This window comes from Lutjanus erythropterus, chromosome 18 (genome assembly GCF_056507025.1).
Source record: "Lutjanus erythropterus isolate fLutEry1 chromosome 18, fLutEry1.hap2, whole genome shotgun sequence".
Classification (NCBI taxonomy): Eukaryota; Metazoa; Chordata; class Actinopteri; order Lutjaniformes; family Lutjanidae; genus Lutjanus; species Lutjanus erythropterus.
Window position 1 is genome coordinate 30256847 of NC_139334.1, and position 18546 is coordinate 30275392.

An 18546-nucleotide genomic window follows, 5' to 3' on the forward strand; every position below is an offset into this window, starting at 1 on the left:
TTCTTCACCAGAGAGTTCACCGGCCTGGCTGAGTTCGTCCCTGCTCTGGTCCGAGGCATCTGCAAAGACTTCACAGAGAACAACTGAGAACCCACGAGTCTGTACTTCTATACTGGTGATGATGAGCTTAATGCAAACTTTAAATACAGTTGGAACCCTCAAACAGCCTGAAAGTCTGAGGACTGGACAGAAAGTCCTCAGATTTCAAAGTGTCCTCACTTTGAAGGTAGAGAGACAGGTTCTTACAATAATAGAACAACACATTTGTACTTCTATCCTCATTAAGTCCCTCACTAATAACACTTTGCCTAGCAACTTAATTTAAGACCAAGTCTTCACAGCCATCAAACAGCCACTTTAAGAAGTGAAAAACAGACAAGATGTCCTCAGTTTTCAAAGTGTCCCCACTTAGCAGGTAGAAAGTCAGGTCCTCACCAAGGTAGAAGTACGACACACGCGCACACACACTGTATATATACTGTACACATATACCAACTAATAGTGATACATACACATGGAAACACATGTATATAAAACACACACAACATAGAAAGTCATACATATATACCAAAAAACTTTTTTTTTCCTATTTAAAGAAGGAGATGTTGGGAAACCACCAAACAACCAATCATCATCATCATCATCATCATTATCATCATCATTTACTTTTTTCTACACAATCCTCTGTCAGTGTCCTTGATTCTGTACATTTATTACAGCTTATATAAAGTACTCAGATTACTCACATTTTTACATACAGTAAAAATATGAAAACTGCTGTTGTAAACATCTTGTAAAAATACTTCTTACGTCATATTAGCCAGCTAGTTTTGTATCGCAGAGTTCTTTTAAAGCTAAGCAAGCTGTTTCATATAAAATAGATCCTAACTATGAAAAAACCCTGCTGGATCCACTAATAATCTGCAAATTAAAGAGAAAAAAACTGGATATTGGATCTTGTATTTATGACTTTTGTATCTCATAATTACGAAATAAAGATATCGTAATCATGAAATATTTTATTTTAGAATTATGACAAAACTAGCTCATAATTACAAGAACTGTATCCAGTAATTATGAGAAGAAAGTCATAATTATGATACATGTATTTTGTTTTTATGAGATTCCTTTTCTTGTATCTTGTAATTACAAAATAAAGATGTGATAATTATGAAACAAAAATCTCATTATTATAACATACAAACAAACACTACTTAACTACTTTTTACATTATTTTTTATTATCTCTCTTAGGGGTGCATCATATTTCTAAAGTTTTTCCAAAGCAATCTGCTAATTCAGCCATATTTAAAAATAACTCAAATGAAAAAAAAAAAAAGATTGCATAAATTCTTGGATCCAAGAGTCAGTAGTTTATCAGCCGACTAACACAGTCATCATGAATTAGTCATGAAAAGTAATTTCCAGATTTGTCGACATGAACTGTTGGTATTGTTTGTGACACTCAGCATGACGTTTGCAGTAGTACTGATGAACGTAGTATAAAGAGCGAGAAAGTGCTCAAGGAGACGAGGTTGGGGTGGAAGGACGGGTCAGTGTCGATTGTTTTTAGAAGGTTGTTATTTTAAACCCAAACCAGGATCTGAACCGAACTACAACCGTCACCTGAAACGTTTCTCAGAAAACTTTATTTTGAAAGGGAAACTGGATGTTGTGTATTTCTTATTATTGATAAATTGACCATGGAATGAGGACAAAGACGGATCATATATTTGTTTTAAATTGTGCTGAGTGTCACGAAAATAATAGAAAATATACATCGATTAAATGTTATGACTATTTCACCGTGCCGTGAGAATGTGTTAAATTAATTCTTACGATCCAGGTGAATTTCATTTTTTTTTTTTACTCAGTTACCAGGGGTGGAAGTAACTGATTACAAATACTCAAGTTTCTGTAAATATGTAGTTTTTTAGGGGTACTTGTACTTTTACTGGTACTTGAGTATGTATTGCAAGGTGTAATTTACTTAGTTACTTTTAAAATCATAGTTGAGTAGTGAGGACAATTTGAATTAATATCCAAACATTTCACCTGCATTTTAGGAGCAAATCAGATGATCTGATCACAAACGGACCAATGAAAACAAAAACATTCAAACAAAAAAACAAATCACTGCAGCAGTAAAGATGTTAATGGTTAATGATTAATGATTAATCAATTAATTGCTGAAGAAGAATTTAAAATTAAAAATATATTCATGGATATTACATCAATAGTTGTGGCAGTAATTTGCGCTTCATTTGAGATCGTTTTGTCTGGTGGAGCCGTGTGTCAAATAAAGAAACTTAAAACTAAACTTTTAAACTTTAAAATGAGAAAAAAAAAAAGGCAAAAAAGAGAAAAGATGTGAAGAAAAAATGCGTTTAATATCTTTTAAATTATTAATGATCCATTGTTTGTGTTTTCAACTAGTGGTTCAGGAAAACACACAAAGTTTGCAGCCCTGGTTTGGAGAAGTGACGTGTGACATCAAGAGTTACAAAGACAAATACTTTGTACTTTATTTAAGTATATTTCTAACACCAGTACTTTTAATTGAGCAATATTTTAACAATGTAACAGTAGTTGTACTTGAGTACAGCTTTTCAGTACTCTTTCCACCACTGTCAACTACATGTAAAAGTACTGGTGTTAGAAACATACTTAAGAAAAAGTATTCATCCCAAAAACTACTAGTATCAGTTACCTTTAACTGTTGATGTCACACTCCAGTAGTTGAAAACGCAAACAACTGATTAATCATTAATCATTTCTAAGATACAAAACAAACAGTTTTTCCTCATTTTCTTTTTTTTTTCTCTTTTGTTTGTAATTTCTTTCCTCACTTTGTTGAATAAAGGAAATTAAACTTGGACTCAAATGGCTCCACCAGACAAAACAATGTCAAAATTTAATAATAATATTATAATACATTTTTTAATTAATTGATCAATGATTAATCATTAACATCTTTCCTCCAGATGTGTGCTGCTGAAGTGTTTTGTTTTGTTTTCATTGGTCTGTTTGTGATCAGATCACCTGATTGGCTCAACTATGATAAAAGTATGGTATGGTAAAGTATGGTTAAAAGTAACTAAGTAGATTCCACTTTGTAATGCATACTTAAGTGCGAGTAAAATTACAAACTTAAAAATCTACTCATAAAAGTACATGCACCCCCCCCAAAAACACTATTACTATGTACAGTAATTTGAGTATTTGTAATTAGTTACTTCCACCCCTGGATTTTAGGGATTTGAACTTCATAAAGAGAAACATTTTGTCGACGTCGGCACACTTGATGAGTGAGAAGTGAAGTGAAAGATTTCAGCAGATCTCAACGTTTATCTAAAATGATTTATCTGTTAATTGAAGATGAAGGATTTACCAGTGAAGTGATGAGAGACGACGATTGTTAAAAGGTGTTTTGTTTTTTGTAGTTTTGATGGAGCTGAGATACTCAGGATGACCTGAGTGCAGCACTTCAGTCACACAACACGTCCTCCAGCATTTTCTCTTCAATATGCACACAAATAACACAAAGTCCAATTTTGCATTCGTGTGATACACCAACAGTTTTAGGTTACCTAACGTTATGCGTATAATGTGACTTAAATAATGTACTTATTTTAACCAAAACTATGGTCTTTTCCTAAAACTAACCAAACTGATGAATTATTAATAAATTGAGATGTTTCATAACCAGTTAAAAACTCTTTTATCGTAGGTTTAAGTATTTCCATTTCATGCTAATTTATACTTCAACTCTACTACGTTTTAGAGACAACTATTGGACTCTACTACTGTTGTTTTACAGCATGAGTTACTTTAAATTTGGATTATTAATTAATAAAATAAATCAAGTAATAAATTGTGTTATCATGGATTAAGCTGTATGCAAAGTAATTAAAATTACCCCGACCTTTACCAGCTGCAACATTAAAGTTTTACAGGTTTATATTGATGCATCACTCAGTAATAAAATATTTTATCAGGATTGTTGCAGCCTAAAATATTTGATTTCACAGCAGCTTTTCTAAAAGATTGCGATGAATGTTTGTTTTGCAAAGAAACTACAAGTGAAAATTATGAAAAAAAGAGATAAGTTGCAGTTTATTTGTTGTTTAAATCGCTTTTTCTAAAATTAATTAAAAATCAATGACTTTGCGACTTGTTCTTTGATCAATCGACCAAATAATCAACTATGAAAATAACTGTTAGCTGCAGCCCCAAACCAAAGTCAGCTTAATTTAAAGTTTTAGGTCATGTGCATGCTGTTATTTAAATAATGTACTTATTTTAATTAAATGATCCTTTCTTAAATCTATCCTGTGACCATTTCTCTCCATTTCCACGTGTTTATTTTTGTCACCATGACGACGAAGATCACCTGACTACAGAACGATTGGCGAATCACCTGCATGCAAACTTTGACTTTAGCGTATACACTGTGCGTAACTTTAAAGTGTAAAGTTGTATTAGTTGTTGGGTTGTCCTACTGTCAAAAGCTCCAGAGGATGCTAGTAAGTGGACCTTGAATTTAGAATATTAATATATACACAAACAGAAAACTTAAACTAATCTGTTGACAAGAAAATCCTGCAGAATAAACAAAACTGCACAGACGATTCTCAAATCATCTCCTTTTTGATTTTTATCATGAAACACAAGATCAAATGATGTGTTAACAGAAATATCTTTTCATTCTTCGTTCCATCTTCTTCGCTCTATCTTTGCTTATGTTGTAATTATCCTGATGTACATTTGCCAAACATGTAGATTTCTGTTACTTTTCTCAAACTGGATTCTGGATCCTTTTTTTTTTTTCTTGAGGACAGAGTTGCAGCATGATGTCAGCAGAAAATTTTAAATATTCTCTTCAACCATACGAAGGTGTTCATTTAAACTGTTTTACTGTTTAGACATAAATAAAAATGTGTCACAAGCTAGATATATTTCTTGCATCATCTGCAACTACAAGAGAGACAACATTTGTCAGATATTTTTAATTCCTGTGTAGTTTGGCATGTGGCGTGACGAGAGAAACAAATTTGTGCTCATAAATTAATTTATGTCCAAAAACTGATCATTTTAATTTATTTGATGGGATGTATATATATCACAGTATTGTTTGGTTGAAAAAATCTATAGTATATCTGTGTAGCTTTGTTCAAAATCAATGTTAAACTGCATTAAAGGAATAGTTTGGATTATTTAAGGTCTGTTATTAGCCACAATCAGTGTGTTACCTGCAGCAGATGGCGGTTCTGACATTTTATGGATCAAACAACTGATTGATTAGTGGATAAATTATTGCCAGATTGATCACTAGTTGAAAAATACATCCAAACAGGTGGAGCACATGGACGTATGTCTGTTTTCACCTGTTTGGATGTATTTTTCAATTGACAAGATTGTGACAGAATTAATTAATTTATTAAAAATTCATTATTCATGATTCAATTCATGATTAAAAAGTCATTTTTAATTTAAAAAAAAGTAAAATTTCCTCATATTTCAGCTTCTTAATTGTAAATATTTTCTGGTTTAAAATATTTTCACCACTTTACCTCGCTGTCAGACAAACTTTTCTGACAGGTAACAGCCATTATATAAGTCAAACATCCCTGTCCACAAATCAACCAAACTCCTTTGACAAAATGGGTAATTTTACTACACAGAACACAGCAGTTGCTGGTCTACCGCAGCCTTCATCTGTTAGTTTCTTGGTATTATTGTGTGACTTCGGTGAGTCCAAACTAAACACATTACAACACTGAAAGTTAAAACTAACGGACTGAGGCAAGAGGAGAGGAACAGCAACTCCTGTCTTCTGCAAAGTAAAATTACCGTTTTTGTCAATGGAGTTTGGTGGCAGGGAAGTGATGAGACAATGGCAAGGTAAAGGTTCAAATATTCCTAATATCTGTACAGATTTGATGCAGTTTTGTCTTGATTTTGGACAGTAACATGTGGATATACTTTTGATTGACATGTTTAAATTGTTTGTGTTTTGGTAGTCGAATCTTTGCAGCACAAACCTCATGTCTGCAGTTTGATTGCTTGTCCTCCATGTCCCTGTCTCCTCCTGGTTTCCTGTGAAACAAAGACAAAATGTTAATTTGAGAGCACAGTTCATTATTTCATACTCATGAATTTGATTATCTGCCCCCATGACACATGCCAGTTTACAGATATTTTGGAAAAAGAGCTCAGATTCCATCTTTTTAAAGTTTCTCCAGTTGCCAGTCGATTTTCTTTGAAATAAAATTAAACCAGCAGCTGCCTGCAGGGAAGCAAATCTAAAAACTGATGCATGGTTTGTAGTTTAAAAGGTCTGTTTCTGTTTGCAGGAGTCATCCAGGTATAAAACATGAAAAAGTCAGATTGTTTTTGTCTCTGTAAAGGAAACCTATGTGATTTGGATGTTACATGATGATTCTGTCCTTTTTCCTGTATTTATTACCTGTTCTCCTCGCATCTCTCAATAAAGAATAGCTATTTTTACATCTTGTTCCACTGGTCTCTGTTAATGTTTAGACAGGGACATGACGCCATCTGGTGTCTGAACTGCAGATTACAAGAAAACATTCAGGTTTGAGAGAAGAAACGGAAACAATCAAAAGACAAAATTGTGTCAAAAAAAGTCCCTCTGTCTCTTCACTCTGAAAAAAAATGACAAAAATACATCAAACAGACTAAAATCACCACCTTTCTCTGTAAAGAAGGTGAAGACAATACAGCAAAAATATTCCAAATGACAAACACCAGGTTTAATTCAGCTTGTCCAATCAGAAGTCATGTAGCACAAACCTGTAGCAAGTTTAGCCAATCAGCTGTCAGCTACCTGACAGAACAATCTGATGGTGATTTTATTATTCATAATGTGATTTAATAAATTAACTGGTTAAAATATAGGGAATCCACATACATGACAAGCATTGTATAGAAAATGTATTAGCTTTTTTGTTTTTCCCTACAGGCTCCGTTTTATATTAGTCATAATAAATAAAAATAACATTGTTACATGATTCCTAATTCCTTTCCCCCAGGGGCAAATTGTTGATATAGAAATATAAAGAAAAAAGAATTATAAGAACAGAAATACAAAGTATCCAAAAAAAAAAAAAGGTATTCTACTACAATATTTAAAAGAGTTAAGTTAAGATGTAAGATTTATGTACAAAAATGTACATCAAGCTATAATCTTTATTTTTTTTAAAAATCTATAAACTATAATATCATGGGTTTTCTTTGCATAAAATGTGTGATTATGTGGCGTAGCAGAAATTATTTTCTGATTTCTGAAGTTATAAAAGTAGAAAGCTGTAAGAATCTCTGACTCTGATCTGTCAACAACTGAGTTTTGAACTATTCATATTTGGAGGTGTCTGCAAAAAAAAAGTCCATGTTTAAACATAACATTTCACAAACCATGTAATAAACATACATATATACACACACACACACACACACACACACACACACACACACACACACACACACACACACACACACACACACACACACATATACATATATTTAGTTATAAAAACAGATATTTAATACTCCCTCTGTAAAAACCTTTGACTCCAAAATGTCAAAAATATGAAATAAGAAATAAGACTTTTGAACTTGTCTTTATCCAGTGTTAAAACTGCTAATTATCACATATTTAATTAGATAATGTGTCATTACCATATTTAATGTAAACAGTAACTGATTCATGATGGTTGGTTTCAAACTGCCTGCCAGCGGAAGTGCTCGTCAAGCTGTTGCCATGGTGACGGATCACAAACACATCAACCGTCAAAGGGTAGAGTGACAGAGTCCGACAGATTTCAGGTATTTTCATATTTTTTCTGTCTGTGTTCACAGGTGAGTTAGAGACGTTCACGGGTCTTTAGTTTGAACACACGCTGCCGGTTAATGTGCGTGTTTCTGTGTTTTTAATCTGCTGTCACTTAAAGACTCTGTTAGCTTAGTTTAGCTTAGCTTAGCTCATGTCGGCTAAATTAGCATTAGCTCTTTATAATGCTAACAGATTTGAATGTGAGGATGTGAGGAAAGTTAACTTCACTTTAAAACGCCAATAAAAACCACATCAGTTATTAATGTCACTATTATTTGTTACGTTATTGTTATCTTGAGTGCGCATGCGCGGGTGTAAAGCTACACGTCCATAAAAAGTCATGTTTTAATTTAATTCAGTGGTTAAAAAAAAAATCATGTGAAAGTTACTCACAGACTTCACAATAACCCTGTCCTTATAAATGATACACAACTGGTTTATAATGAGGTTTAGTTGTAAACACTTACACATCAATAATTATTATTCATGATAATAATAAAATAATTAACTGTTCCTCATGAATTAAAGTCTCACATAACTAAGGAGGCACTAGAATTATTTAAATCCAACTTAAACTGAGAAAAAAAACCCTGAGTTTTGTACTTTATTAATTAAGTTGAGTCAGATTCTATTTATTTAACCCAGTATCACTGATCACAGATCAATACCTCAGGGGCCTTTACAACCTGTACAACAGCCTCTGTCCTGTAGACCCTCAAAAAAGTATTAATTATTAATGTTTGATTGTTTATCTGTTTTTAATGTTTTCAATTATCTGTTTAGGAAAATGCACAAAATTTCCCACCACAGTCACTTGATAAACTTTCAGGTAATTTAATACAAATTGTTTAACATGCAAAAAGCTACATTTGTTTTCCAGAGAACAGTTCAATTACAGAGAATTTAATCGATCGAGTATCAAAATAAAAATATGAAATATAGTGGAGATTATTGATATGAGCTAACTCATGCTATCACATATCTAATTATATATGTTAAATATGTAAACTGTAAGATTACACAGCTGTGAACTTTAAGATGTATTATAAATTATTATAATCTCCATAAGTGATTCTTGGCTCTAATAAACATGAAGCAATATTTAGAAGTAAAATGTAACTGAAATATATCAAATCAAAAGTTTGTTTATCCAAAAAAGTAAACAAAATGTGAATATGTTGAGTGTAAAGTGAACATAAACAAATCAAGTAAACCTTATTTAGTGGATCTCATATGGAGGATGTGAGTCACACTTCAACACAGTTTATATAAAAGTTTATATGAACTTAATCTGATCTGACTGAAGGTTTTTAATTTATTCACACTGACTCTACATGATAGGAAACACTGGAATCAATGCAACTCTTTATATTAAACTTCTGTAATAAAATTACATGGAAAATTTACATGTAAATTTACATGTAATTAAAATACATGAAGTCACAGATTTTGGGTTCTGATGTCTTAAGGTTCATATGCGACTCTAACATGTCGACATGAGGTTTGAACCCGACTTTATTCAAAGTTTCAGATTTCTGATCTGGAAATGTTTGCAAAAAAAGTGCATATGTAATAAGATAATGTCTCATTTACATATTTCAAGATAACATTTCACAAAATAATTGTCTTATCTGTAAGTATGTGAAGTTATATGGTAACATTTATTAATTAGTTATTTTTTACCCTGTTCTTCAGTAGTGAATTTATTTTTATTTATTTTTTGTCTTTTTGTCTGTCTGATTTTTATTCAGGTGTTTCTCCATCAGAAATCAACCGAAGCAGCAGCAGCAGAGCAACGAGGAAGAGGAGGAGGCATCATGCCAAAGAAAACAAAGAAAGGTGGAGGAGGTAAAGGTGGTGAAAAGACAGAGGAGGAGAGACGGTTGTACCAGCAGCAGGGAGCTCAGGCTGAGGAGGAGATGGCCAAGAAGAAAGAAGACATCCTCACACTGTTCCTGAAGGTAACACAAGTTTAGATTCACAAACCAACACTTGAACGCCTCTTTTAGAGTCAACGCTTTCTCTGGCTTCTACTTCAACTGTTCAGCTGCACCTAAACTTTAAACTCAGCCATCACCTGTTAACTGACACTTCAGCTGCTGTCAGTGACAGACGTTAACTGACACTTCACTTAAGCTGCTGTCAGTGACAGACGTTAACTGACACTTCAGCTGCTGTCAGTGACAGACGTTAACTGACACTTCAGCTGCTGTCAGTGACGGACGTTAACTGACACTTCACTGACACTTCACTTAAGCTGCTGTCAGTGACAGACGTTAACTGACACTTCAGCTGCTGTCAGTGACAGACGTTAACTGACACTTCAGCTGCTGTCAGTGACAGACGTTAACTGACACTTCAGTTACTGTCAGTGATGGACGTTAACTGACACTTCACTTCAGCTGCTGTCACTGACGGACGTTAACTGACACTTCACTTCAGCTGCTGTCAGTGACGGACGTTAACTGACACTTCACTTCAGCTGCTGTCAGTGACGGACGTTAACTGACACTTCACTTCAGCTGCTGTCACTGACGGACGTTAACTGACACTTCACTTCAGCTGCTGTCACTGACGGACGTTAACTGACACTTCACTTCAGCTGCTGTCAGTGACGGACGTTAACTGACACTTCACTTCAGCTGCTGTCAGTGATGGACGTTAACTGACACTCAGAACACGTCCCCTGATATTTAAGAGGCTGTCAGACTCGACTCTTCATCTCTGCTCAATAAATGAAAGTTCAAAACCCTAAAACTTGTTTTCATCACTTTCACTTCAATTAAAAATGATCTGATTTTAGTTTTTGACTGACACCTCAACTCTTTTCAGTATTGACACTCACACTGATCTGTACCTCAGCTTTTTTAAACATGTTTTTAACAATTTTACACTGTTTCCAAAGAATCTGAAGTTTCAGATGTTTGAAATGTGATTTTTCATGACAAATAAACACAAAAAAATGTTCTTCATTAAATTTAGCCCTTTCAAAGTAAAAATAAGTTTTTCGAAATAACAGAATGTGAATAAAATCAATAAAATATTCAAAAAGAAGTCAACATTTAAATGTGTTGGCGATCAGCTCTGTGATGCCTCTTTGTTTGAAATCAGGACAAGCTGCAGAAGGAAGAGAGGAACACGGCGGTGAACTTACTGAAGCTGAACGAAGGCTGGAGGTCAATCCTCCGTCAGACTCGAGCCCCTGAGCTGCGTCATGACATCACGGTGCTCAGTCAGGTGTTTGAGAGGCACCTGGACAGCCTGGACAGCACCATCAAGGTGAACCACCTGCTCCTCTTCCTTCCTGTTTCATCGCTCTGTATGTCAACTGATTTTTTTTTTTTTTTTTTTTGGTGCAGAATCTGGAGCAGGACCTGCAGGAGGCGGAGCATCAGGCTGCGCGGACACGGCGCGTTCACCTGCAGCACCTGGAGCGTCTGTGGGCTCAGCAGGAGAAACGGCTGATGTTTGTGCAGCAGCAGTGGGAGAACAGCCTGCAGCACCTCAGCTCCAGGTTCAACTCTGAGAGGTCAGTCCCAGGGTCCAGAGCGCCTCCTACAACCTGCACCCAGAAGAGTTTTACTGCATATGTGGAAACTGTGGAGTTAGAAGGTAAAGGGTTCAGTAAAGTATGTTCCTGAAACCAAGAGAAGAACAATCAATGTAGTTACAGAATCCTGATTGATATTTGATTCAGTCCAGTTTGACAGTTTGATCAGAGTCATTGTGCTGGATGGACCTGCTGACTGGACACTGTTGGACAGATCTACAATCAATCAGAGCAGCAAAAACTGCAGAGGCCTTCTAGACCTTCAGAGAAATCCTAACATATCAGTGTTTCAAATGTTATATTTATATATATATTTGATTTGATTCATTTCTGAAGCAAAGCTGATAGAAAATGAAGTTGAAATTCGAATTAGAAGAGAACAGCCTAATAATCAAATGGAATAAATCAAATCAAACAGAGTTATCAGACTGCATGAATTAATCAATCACATTTTGATCTACAGTGGACGGGACTAGAAATAATCCCTCAGTCCTTCCTGAAGGACAAAAATATCTTGTTGGAGACGAAGCAGTTGAGACCAACGCTGTTGCTAGGTGGCTAACTTGATAACGCTGGATTTTTCAAGGTGGACTTTTGCAGCGTAGTGGACCATCTGCAGAGGACTGTTTGAATTAGGAGATTGAAAATCTCTGAGTCTGTTAGAAAACAAATTTCAGTCACTTGAATCATCTTTAAGCTTCTTCCAAACAAGAATAACAGAGTAAATGTCAATTGTCTCCTGTTTAATACAAGTTTAAGTACAGAAAATAAAAAACACAACTTATTCTGCACTCATTGTGTGGTGTTTGCTGCCCCCTGCTGGATTTTTTGTATGTGGCAACTACACACTACAAACACACATCATTAAATGATCGAGGTCTAACAGCGACAGTACGAGCACTGCAGTCCAACACCTCACAGCTGACGTGATGACAGAGGACATGTCTCGATACAGAGGGTGGACACATGGATTCAGTTTTTAACACATTAATATTTATTGTGTGATCCCTCAGGGATCTTCACTCTGCTGTGAACTGGGTTTTGTGTTTCAGGAAGCAGATGTTGGCAAACTCAGAGGAGCAGCAAGCTGATCTGGAGGAAGCCTCGTTCACTGTGGAGCAGCAGCACCAGGCACCAGAGATCCCGTTCTACGACGTGGTCTCCATGAATATGGTATCTCCTCACAGAACCATTTCAGTTACATATATACTGTGTTCTGCTGTCCTCCTGTGAGTGTAAGAGGTTTGTCTCCTGTGTTCTCTTCTCTCTGGAAATAAGGAGAGGTTATGGTTAGGGTCACGGAAGGACAAGATAAGTCTGATGGAGAAGACCAAAAAGATGCAGAAGTCCATGCAGCTGTGCAGCGACAAGGAGAAGAACCTGGAAACGGCAATCGCCAAAAACCGGCTGTGCTTCCATGCAACCAACAAGGAGATGAAGAAGGCGAAGAAGCTGCAGGTCAGTGGAGCTCCTTAACCTGGTGATGTGGTTTGATTTAGTTTCTCAAATCAACAACTGAATCCCTCATGAGAATTAAAGCTGCGCACACAAATTTATCTGATGCAAGGACAATATTTCTTCAACCCAACTCAACAGTTTACCTGCCTAATTCTTTTTAAAATATTGTAATTTTATATTTCTTTGCTTGTCAGTAAATGCACCATTTCTAGCAGTTTGTAAAACATGACCACTTGTGATTCAGCATCTACCTTTTTGTCAACTTTTATGCATGTTTTACTAACTACAGCCCAGCAGGCCTGACAGCAGCCGATATTTGATTGTTAGAAAATCAGATTGTTTGTAGAGCAGAGACTAGCGTGGTGAAGCATAGCATCAGACTGTCAAACCACCTCGTTTCCGTCCTCTGTCAGGAAGCTGTCCTTCGGCTGAGGTCACAGATAAAAGCCAGTAGGACAGACAGCCAGTTGGAGGTCCAGAACCCGACGGACAAGAGAAACCAGCTGAACAAGCAGACTCGCAAGCTTAGGCAGCAGCTGACTCAGGCTCAAACTGCGGCGAGGAAACAGCTCACCGACCTCACCGTCCAGGGCGACAACGCCACCAAGAAACTCAGGACAGTCATCGCCAAGGTGAAACACGTCACGCCCCATTTGTCCACTGCTGATGCCCGTGTTCTCCCTGTGCCTGTTCTCATTCATTTCACTGTGTGCTCATCCAGGGTGAGAGGGTTTTACGTGTCGCTGAAATATGTCACAAGCTGGAGAACAAGCAGAAGAACATCTCACCAACATTGTTCTCTACAGAGGAACACAGACCAGAGGAACCTGCAGAGGTAGGATGTGGTGATTTAAATTATTTGATTTATCGTCTCCAGGTCTTTTCTTATTTTTGCTACAAACATGATACAACACAGAATCTGATAGATTTTTGTTTGATTAATGTGAGAATAAAACTGATGTAACTTCAACACAATTATCACATTAAGTTAAATACAGAAAGAACTTAACAGTTTTCTCGCCCTCACTGACCTGTGCGTGTCTGTCTGTAGGAGGAGTCAGGTGACTGTCTGCGGCAGGTGATAGGGAAAATCAGCGCCGCAGTGTTGCAGAGAGAAGCTCTTAAGACACACAGAAACGATCTGAGGCGAGAGAACCAGCAGCTGAGGCTCCTGCTGCAGCAGCACCTGGACACCATGACGGTCCACAACGCCGACACCACCTTCGACAGATGCCACGCTCTGCTCTCCGTGTGCCAGGCCCCGACCGCCGCCGCCCCGCCAGACACCAACAGGCGCCACACCATCAACAAGGCCGTCCATGTCGTCGAACACAAGCTGTAGGACTGACACTGCAGCTGTGATATGAGGAGAAAACACTTAAGTATAAAGAACGATGACTGTTTCTGTTTAGCAAAGAATAATTCACATCTCAAAACATCATCAAAATACTTTTTGTTCTAATTTCTTTTGATGAAATATTAAAAATAAATAGAAAGTCAAGCTTAACTTACTTTGCTTTTCCCAGCAGCTTTCACTCACATCTGAAGGTCTTCATCAGCTGAAGGAACTTAGTTTTCAGACATTCTCATGGTGGAAAATAAAGAGTGTGTTGTTCCTGTGTTGTTGTGTGTTCCTAAATGCATCATGGACAGTTTCGTTACTGAGCTGCTCCTAAAGTTTGTTACAGTCAGAATTAATAAATCTTTTCACTATTGATTTCTGTTTAATGGTTTGGTCTATAATAGAAAATGTCCATCACAGTTTTCTGAGGCCCAAAGTGTCAGTTTATAAAGTCACATTTTATTTGACTAAAACCTTAAGAGATTCAGTTTACTGACAGAAAACAGACAAAGGCAGAAAATACCAGACTGTGGAGGAAATGAAACCAGACACTATCTGGGATTTTTGCTTATAAATCACTTAATTAATTATCATAGACTTGACAATTAATTTTCTGGCAATCAACTAATCAGAAAAGACGATTCACTGGTGGACCCATTAGTGCCTATCACAGCGCCCTCTGGTGGAGAAAACATGAGCTTCATTTAACTTTGCACAGAAACAGTCAGTAGAAATGTCCTTCAGAGGACGACTTTTTACTTTTACACTCTGAGGACATTTCAGAGTCTGAACTTTAAAATCAATTGTCTTGAGTAAACAATTCATTCCTCTCACATTAATGTTCCTCCTGAACTTCCAGTCGGAGCCACAGATCCACCTGGATGGACTAAAATGTTTTGGTACGCTGTAGCACCAAGATTTCTCTTCCAAGGACCCAAACCAGGAAAAAGACCAGACCAAAAGTAGACAAATCATGTGGTCTGTGGTGTCCAAATACATTTGGCCACATAGAGTAAAAACAGTGTGTTGTGAGTTTATTTAAAATTTTTACGGCCGGCTTTAGATTCGTGAAAAACCAACAGAATCTTTAACTGAAGCCTTTATTTTGGTGGTGCATTTCCTGTTGAGTGAGCTGATGTGTTTCCATGGAAACCAGCATGTTGATACTGAATGATGGGCAGAGCATCATCTCTGTACAGGTACACCATTTAATAGTTATTATAGACATTTTATATACAGTTGTATTCTGCTATGTGGTACAATCTTTAAAATCTGCTGTTTCATAGTTTTTAAATCAAAAAAAAAAAAAAAACTTACAAAACTCATCAAAACTCGCAAACTGATCAGAACTTTTTTTTCCATTTTTTGGAAGACTAGAAAAAATACTTTTATTGTATTAATCATGCATTACACAAACAAAAAAAAGTCTTTAGTTACACAGTAAGTCGTAGCGTCGGTGAAAAGAAAAATAAAGATTTGTTGTTTTGTGATCGATCAGGAGCCGTTACAAATCCCTTCAGTTCAAAACTTAAATTAAAACAGAAACAAACCACAACCATGAAAAAGAACGCCCCCCTGCGTGTGTTTGGCCAATCAGGTGGCAGCGCCCCCAGGAGGCCTCTGATTGGACAGTTTCTCCTGTTCTTTTTCCTTATAAGGACGAGATTAAAAACCATCAAATCATATAAATAAAAGTTTCCTCCTGCTGTTGAAGCTGTGATGAAGAAAATGTCAAATTGAAAACTCACACAGTGATATGAAGAGGAAGAGGAAGAGGAGGAGGAGGAAGAGGAGGAGCTGAGGGGTGGAGCCTCTGTCTACTGTGGTACGTTCAGGTACTCTTGTAAAGCCAAACGCTTCCTAGTTGAAGAAGTTGTTGCTCTCAACCTGCCAGAAAAACCTGAAAATCTGTTACTAGTTCTGAGGAAAATGTCTCCGCTGAACATTCATGAACTGAACTGTTATTTTACATTTTCAAACTCTTAAATATTGAAACTTTGACACTGGAAGTTATTTTCCAAAAAGCTAAAATGAAAGGTGGCAGTTAATGAGCTCTAAAGAGTAGGGCTGCACAATTAATAGAAATTATTAATAATTATAATTATTGAATCAGAATTTCTAAACTAAAATTGGACAACAGATGGAATATTAAAGCTGACAGACTTTGTCGTTTGCTGAATATCAACGGATGTTTTGACTGAAACTGTTTCCTCAGACAACATTAAATATGATGAAAGATATGAACATTTTATGCTCTAGTGAAACTTTAGTTACTAAAGTTGAAATCAGATCAGTTGGGACACTCACTGAAGAGAATCTGTTTCAGAAAGTGATTATAAAATGATTATTGACTGATCCTGATGCATCAAAATTTGAAGCATTTAAAGCTGGCAGGTGGCAGACGGATCGGATCAGATCCATCTGCACCAAACCTTAAGAAGTATCTGAGGTTAGAACGTAAAGATTACACACATCTTTATGTCCGTTACTTGAACCGTCCAACTGGAACATGCAGTCTGCTCTTACACCTTTGTTACAGGTGATCATAAAGTGGAGAACTTTATTATCTCTCCCAGCACAAGCTGCAACTAATGATTATTTTAAGTATCTATTAATCATTTAGTTTATAAAATGTCAAAAGTAACATCTTCAATTTGCTTCTTTTGTCTAACAGTCCAAAAACATGAGTCCTTATTTACTCATAAATGATAAAGAAAAGCAGCAGATCAATCAATCAGCAAATGTATTTGACATTTTCTGCTTGAAAAACGACTGAAACAACTAATCGATTATAAAAACAGTTCCTCTAATCAATGAATCTTTGCAGCGCCAACAGTCCAGTGTTTGACTTGTAAGTCAACAAAATAAAAAAAACAAACCCTCAGTATTTCAGAACTGTATTGACAGGACTGAAAGTGGATTTAGAGCTTCAGGTTGGGAAATGAAATCTTGATTTCTTCAGATTTTTCTGGATTGAATGTTGTCATGTGGTGATAACTAATTAGCTAATTAGAGTTTACAGTTAAGTTGCAGAAAATATTAAAAAGCAAATAAACATAAATTGAATTACTGGTGCATTACAGAACTAGTATAAAAAAGGATACTTAATACTTCTCTCGATATCATGACAAAACCAGATCATTTTAGGGATGAATGATTTTGAATATCTGTCTGATGTCTGACATGCTGATAGTTTCCAGCTGATTTTGGGTGACTGCTGATACGTGCACAGATTTTTTTTCCATCTAAATGCAGAGAACGTCAACAGCCTGCAGACAGTTCTGCTCCTGAAAACAACACTGTCTGGTTTTGCTGCAAGTCGCATTGTTTGAAATACATATGGGTACTTTTGACAACCTCAGTCTTGATAGAAATAATCCATCTGTCCTACACAACCTGAATGCAGCATTAGGAGTGTGAACTCCTCCTCCTCCTCCTCCTCCCCCTCCTCCTCCTCCCCCTCCTCCTCCTTTACTTTCTACATTTGGTGAAATCTTCACTGAGCTCCACAAACTGACCCAGACTCCATCTTTACATGTCAGTTTGAGAACCATCATGTGACAGGAAACAGGAAGTGGGGGGGGGGGGGGGATGTCTATGAGCGTCGTGATGGCAGGGACTGGACGGGAATGAGGACCCAGAATCCTCCTCGGTGCCGTCAACGAGACGTTTCCACGTTTATAAAAACGATTATAAAAACTAGATTTATTTTACACAAACAGAAAACGTCCAAGTGGAACTACAGTAACGTCTGGATCCTTCGCTCGCTCGCTACCTCGGTGGTGTCAACGCAGGGCTTTGATTGGCCCACCAGGGGCTGAGGTGTGTGCGTGTGTGTGGGGAGGGGGTGTATTAACCAATCCACTGTTCCCGTTTGGACGGATGTCCAATCAGCTCACACCTCGTCAGAGAAATGGAGACAGAAAATCAGACTTTTAACCCTCAGTTTGACGTTTCCTTTCTTAATTTATGTTATTTAAAAAGACTGTAAAAAAAATCAGACAGGTCAAAATCTGTTTTTATCTTTTCCTGACGCTTCAGTTCAGTTTTTAAAAACTAAAATACAACAAAACTACGGAGGGTTAAAACATCACATCTTCTGTTCCTCTTTTTCTCTCCGCCTACAGCTGGAGGTTGACGCTTTAAAGGAAAAATCCCCCTCAAATCCTCCTTCTCCTCTTCCTCATCCTCCTCCTCTTCTTCTTCTGTTGTTCACTTTGTGATGTGCAACACGATTTAATGGTTTCAAGTGGACGGTCAAAGCTCTTCTGTTTGAATGCAAACCCCTCAGTTTAGGAGCAAGAAAGAGCAACAAGAAAAATTTGAGAGACATTTGAAAAAA

The 18546-nt window shown here is 36.6% G+C and overlaps 1 protein-coding gene across 1 annotated transcript; it reads left to right on the top strand.

Annotated features, from left to right (window-relative positions):
- The first annotated feature begins 7816 nt into the window (after window positions 1-7816).
- drc2 (dynein regulatory complex subunit 2) lies at window positions 7817-14496 on the top strand. The gene is made up of 9 exons (XM_084742994.1): window positions 7817-7880; window positions 9606-9815; window positions 10966-11133; window positions 11214-11383; window positions 12457-12625; window positions 12683-12862; window positions 13198-13494; window positions 13584-13697; window positions 13914-14496. The coding sequence occupies exons 2-9, from the start codon at window positions 9672-9674 to the stop codon at window positions 14202-14204; spliced, it is 1533 nt and encodes a 510-aa protein (XP_084599120.1). The 5' UTR covers window positions 7817-7880; window positions 9606-9671; the 3' UTR covers window positions 14205-14496.
- The last annotated feature ends 4050 nt before the right edge of the window (window positions 14497-18546 follow it).

Bases quoted from the DNA above. Each gene is read 5' to 3' on its own strand.
- drc2 (XM_084742994.1), top strand. From the start codon at position 9,672: ATGCCAAAGAAAACAAAGAAAGGTGGAGGAGGTAAAGGTGGTGAAAAG. The intron at 9,816-10,965 runs GTAACACAAGTT...GTTTGAAATCAG, and splicing joins TCCTCACACTGTTCCTGAAG to GACAAGCTGCAGAAGGAAGA. The intron at 11,134-11,213 runs GTGAACCACCTG...TTTTTGGTGCAG, and splicing joins GCCTGGACAGCACCATCAAG to AATCTGGAGCAGGACCTGCA.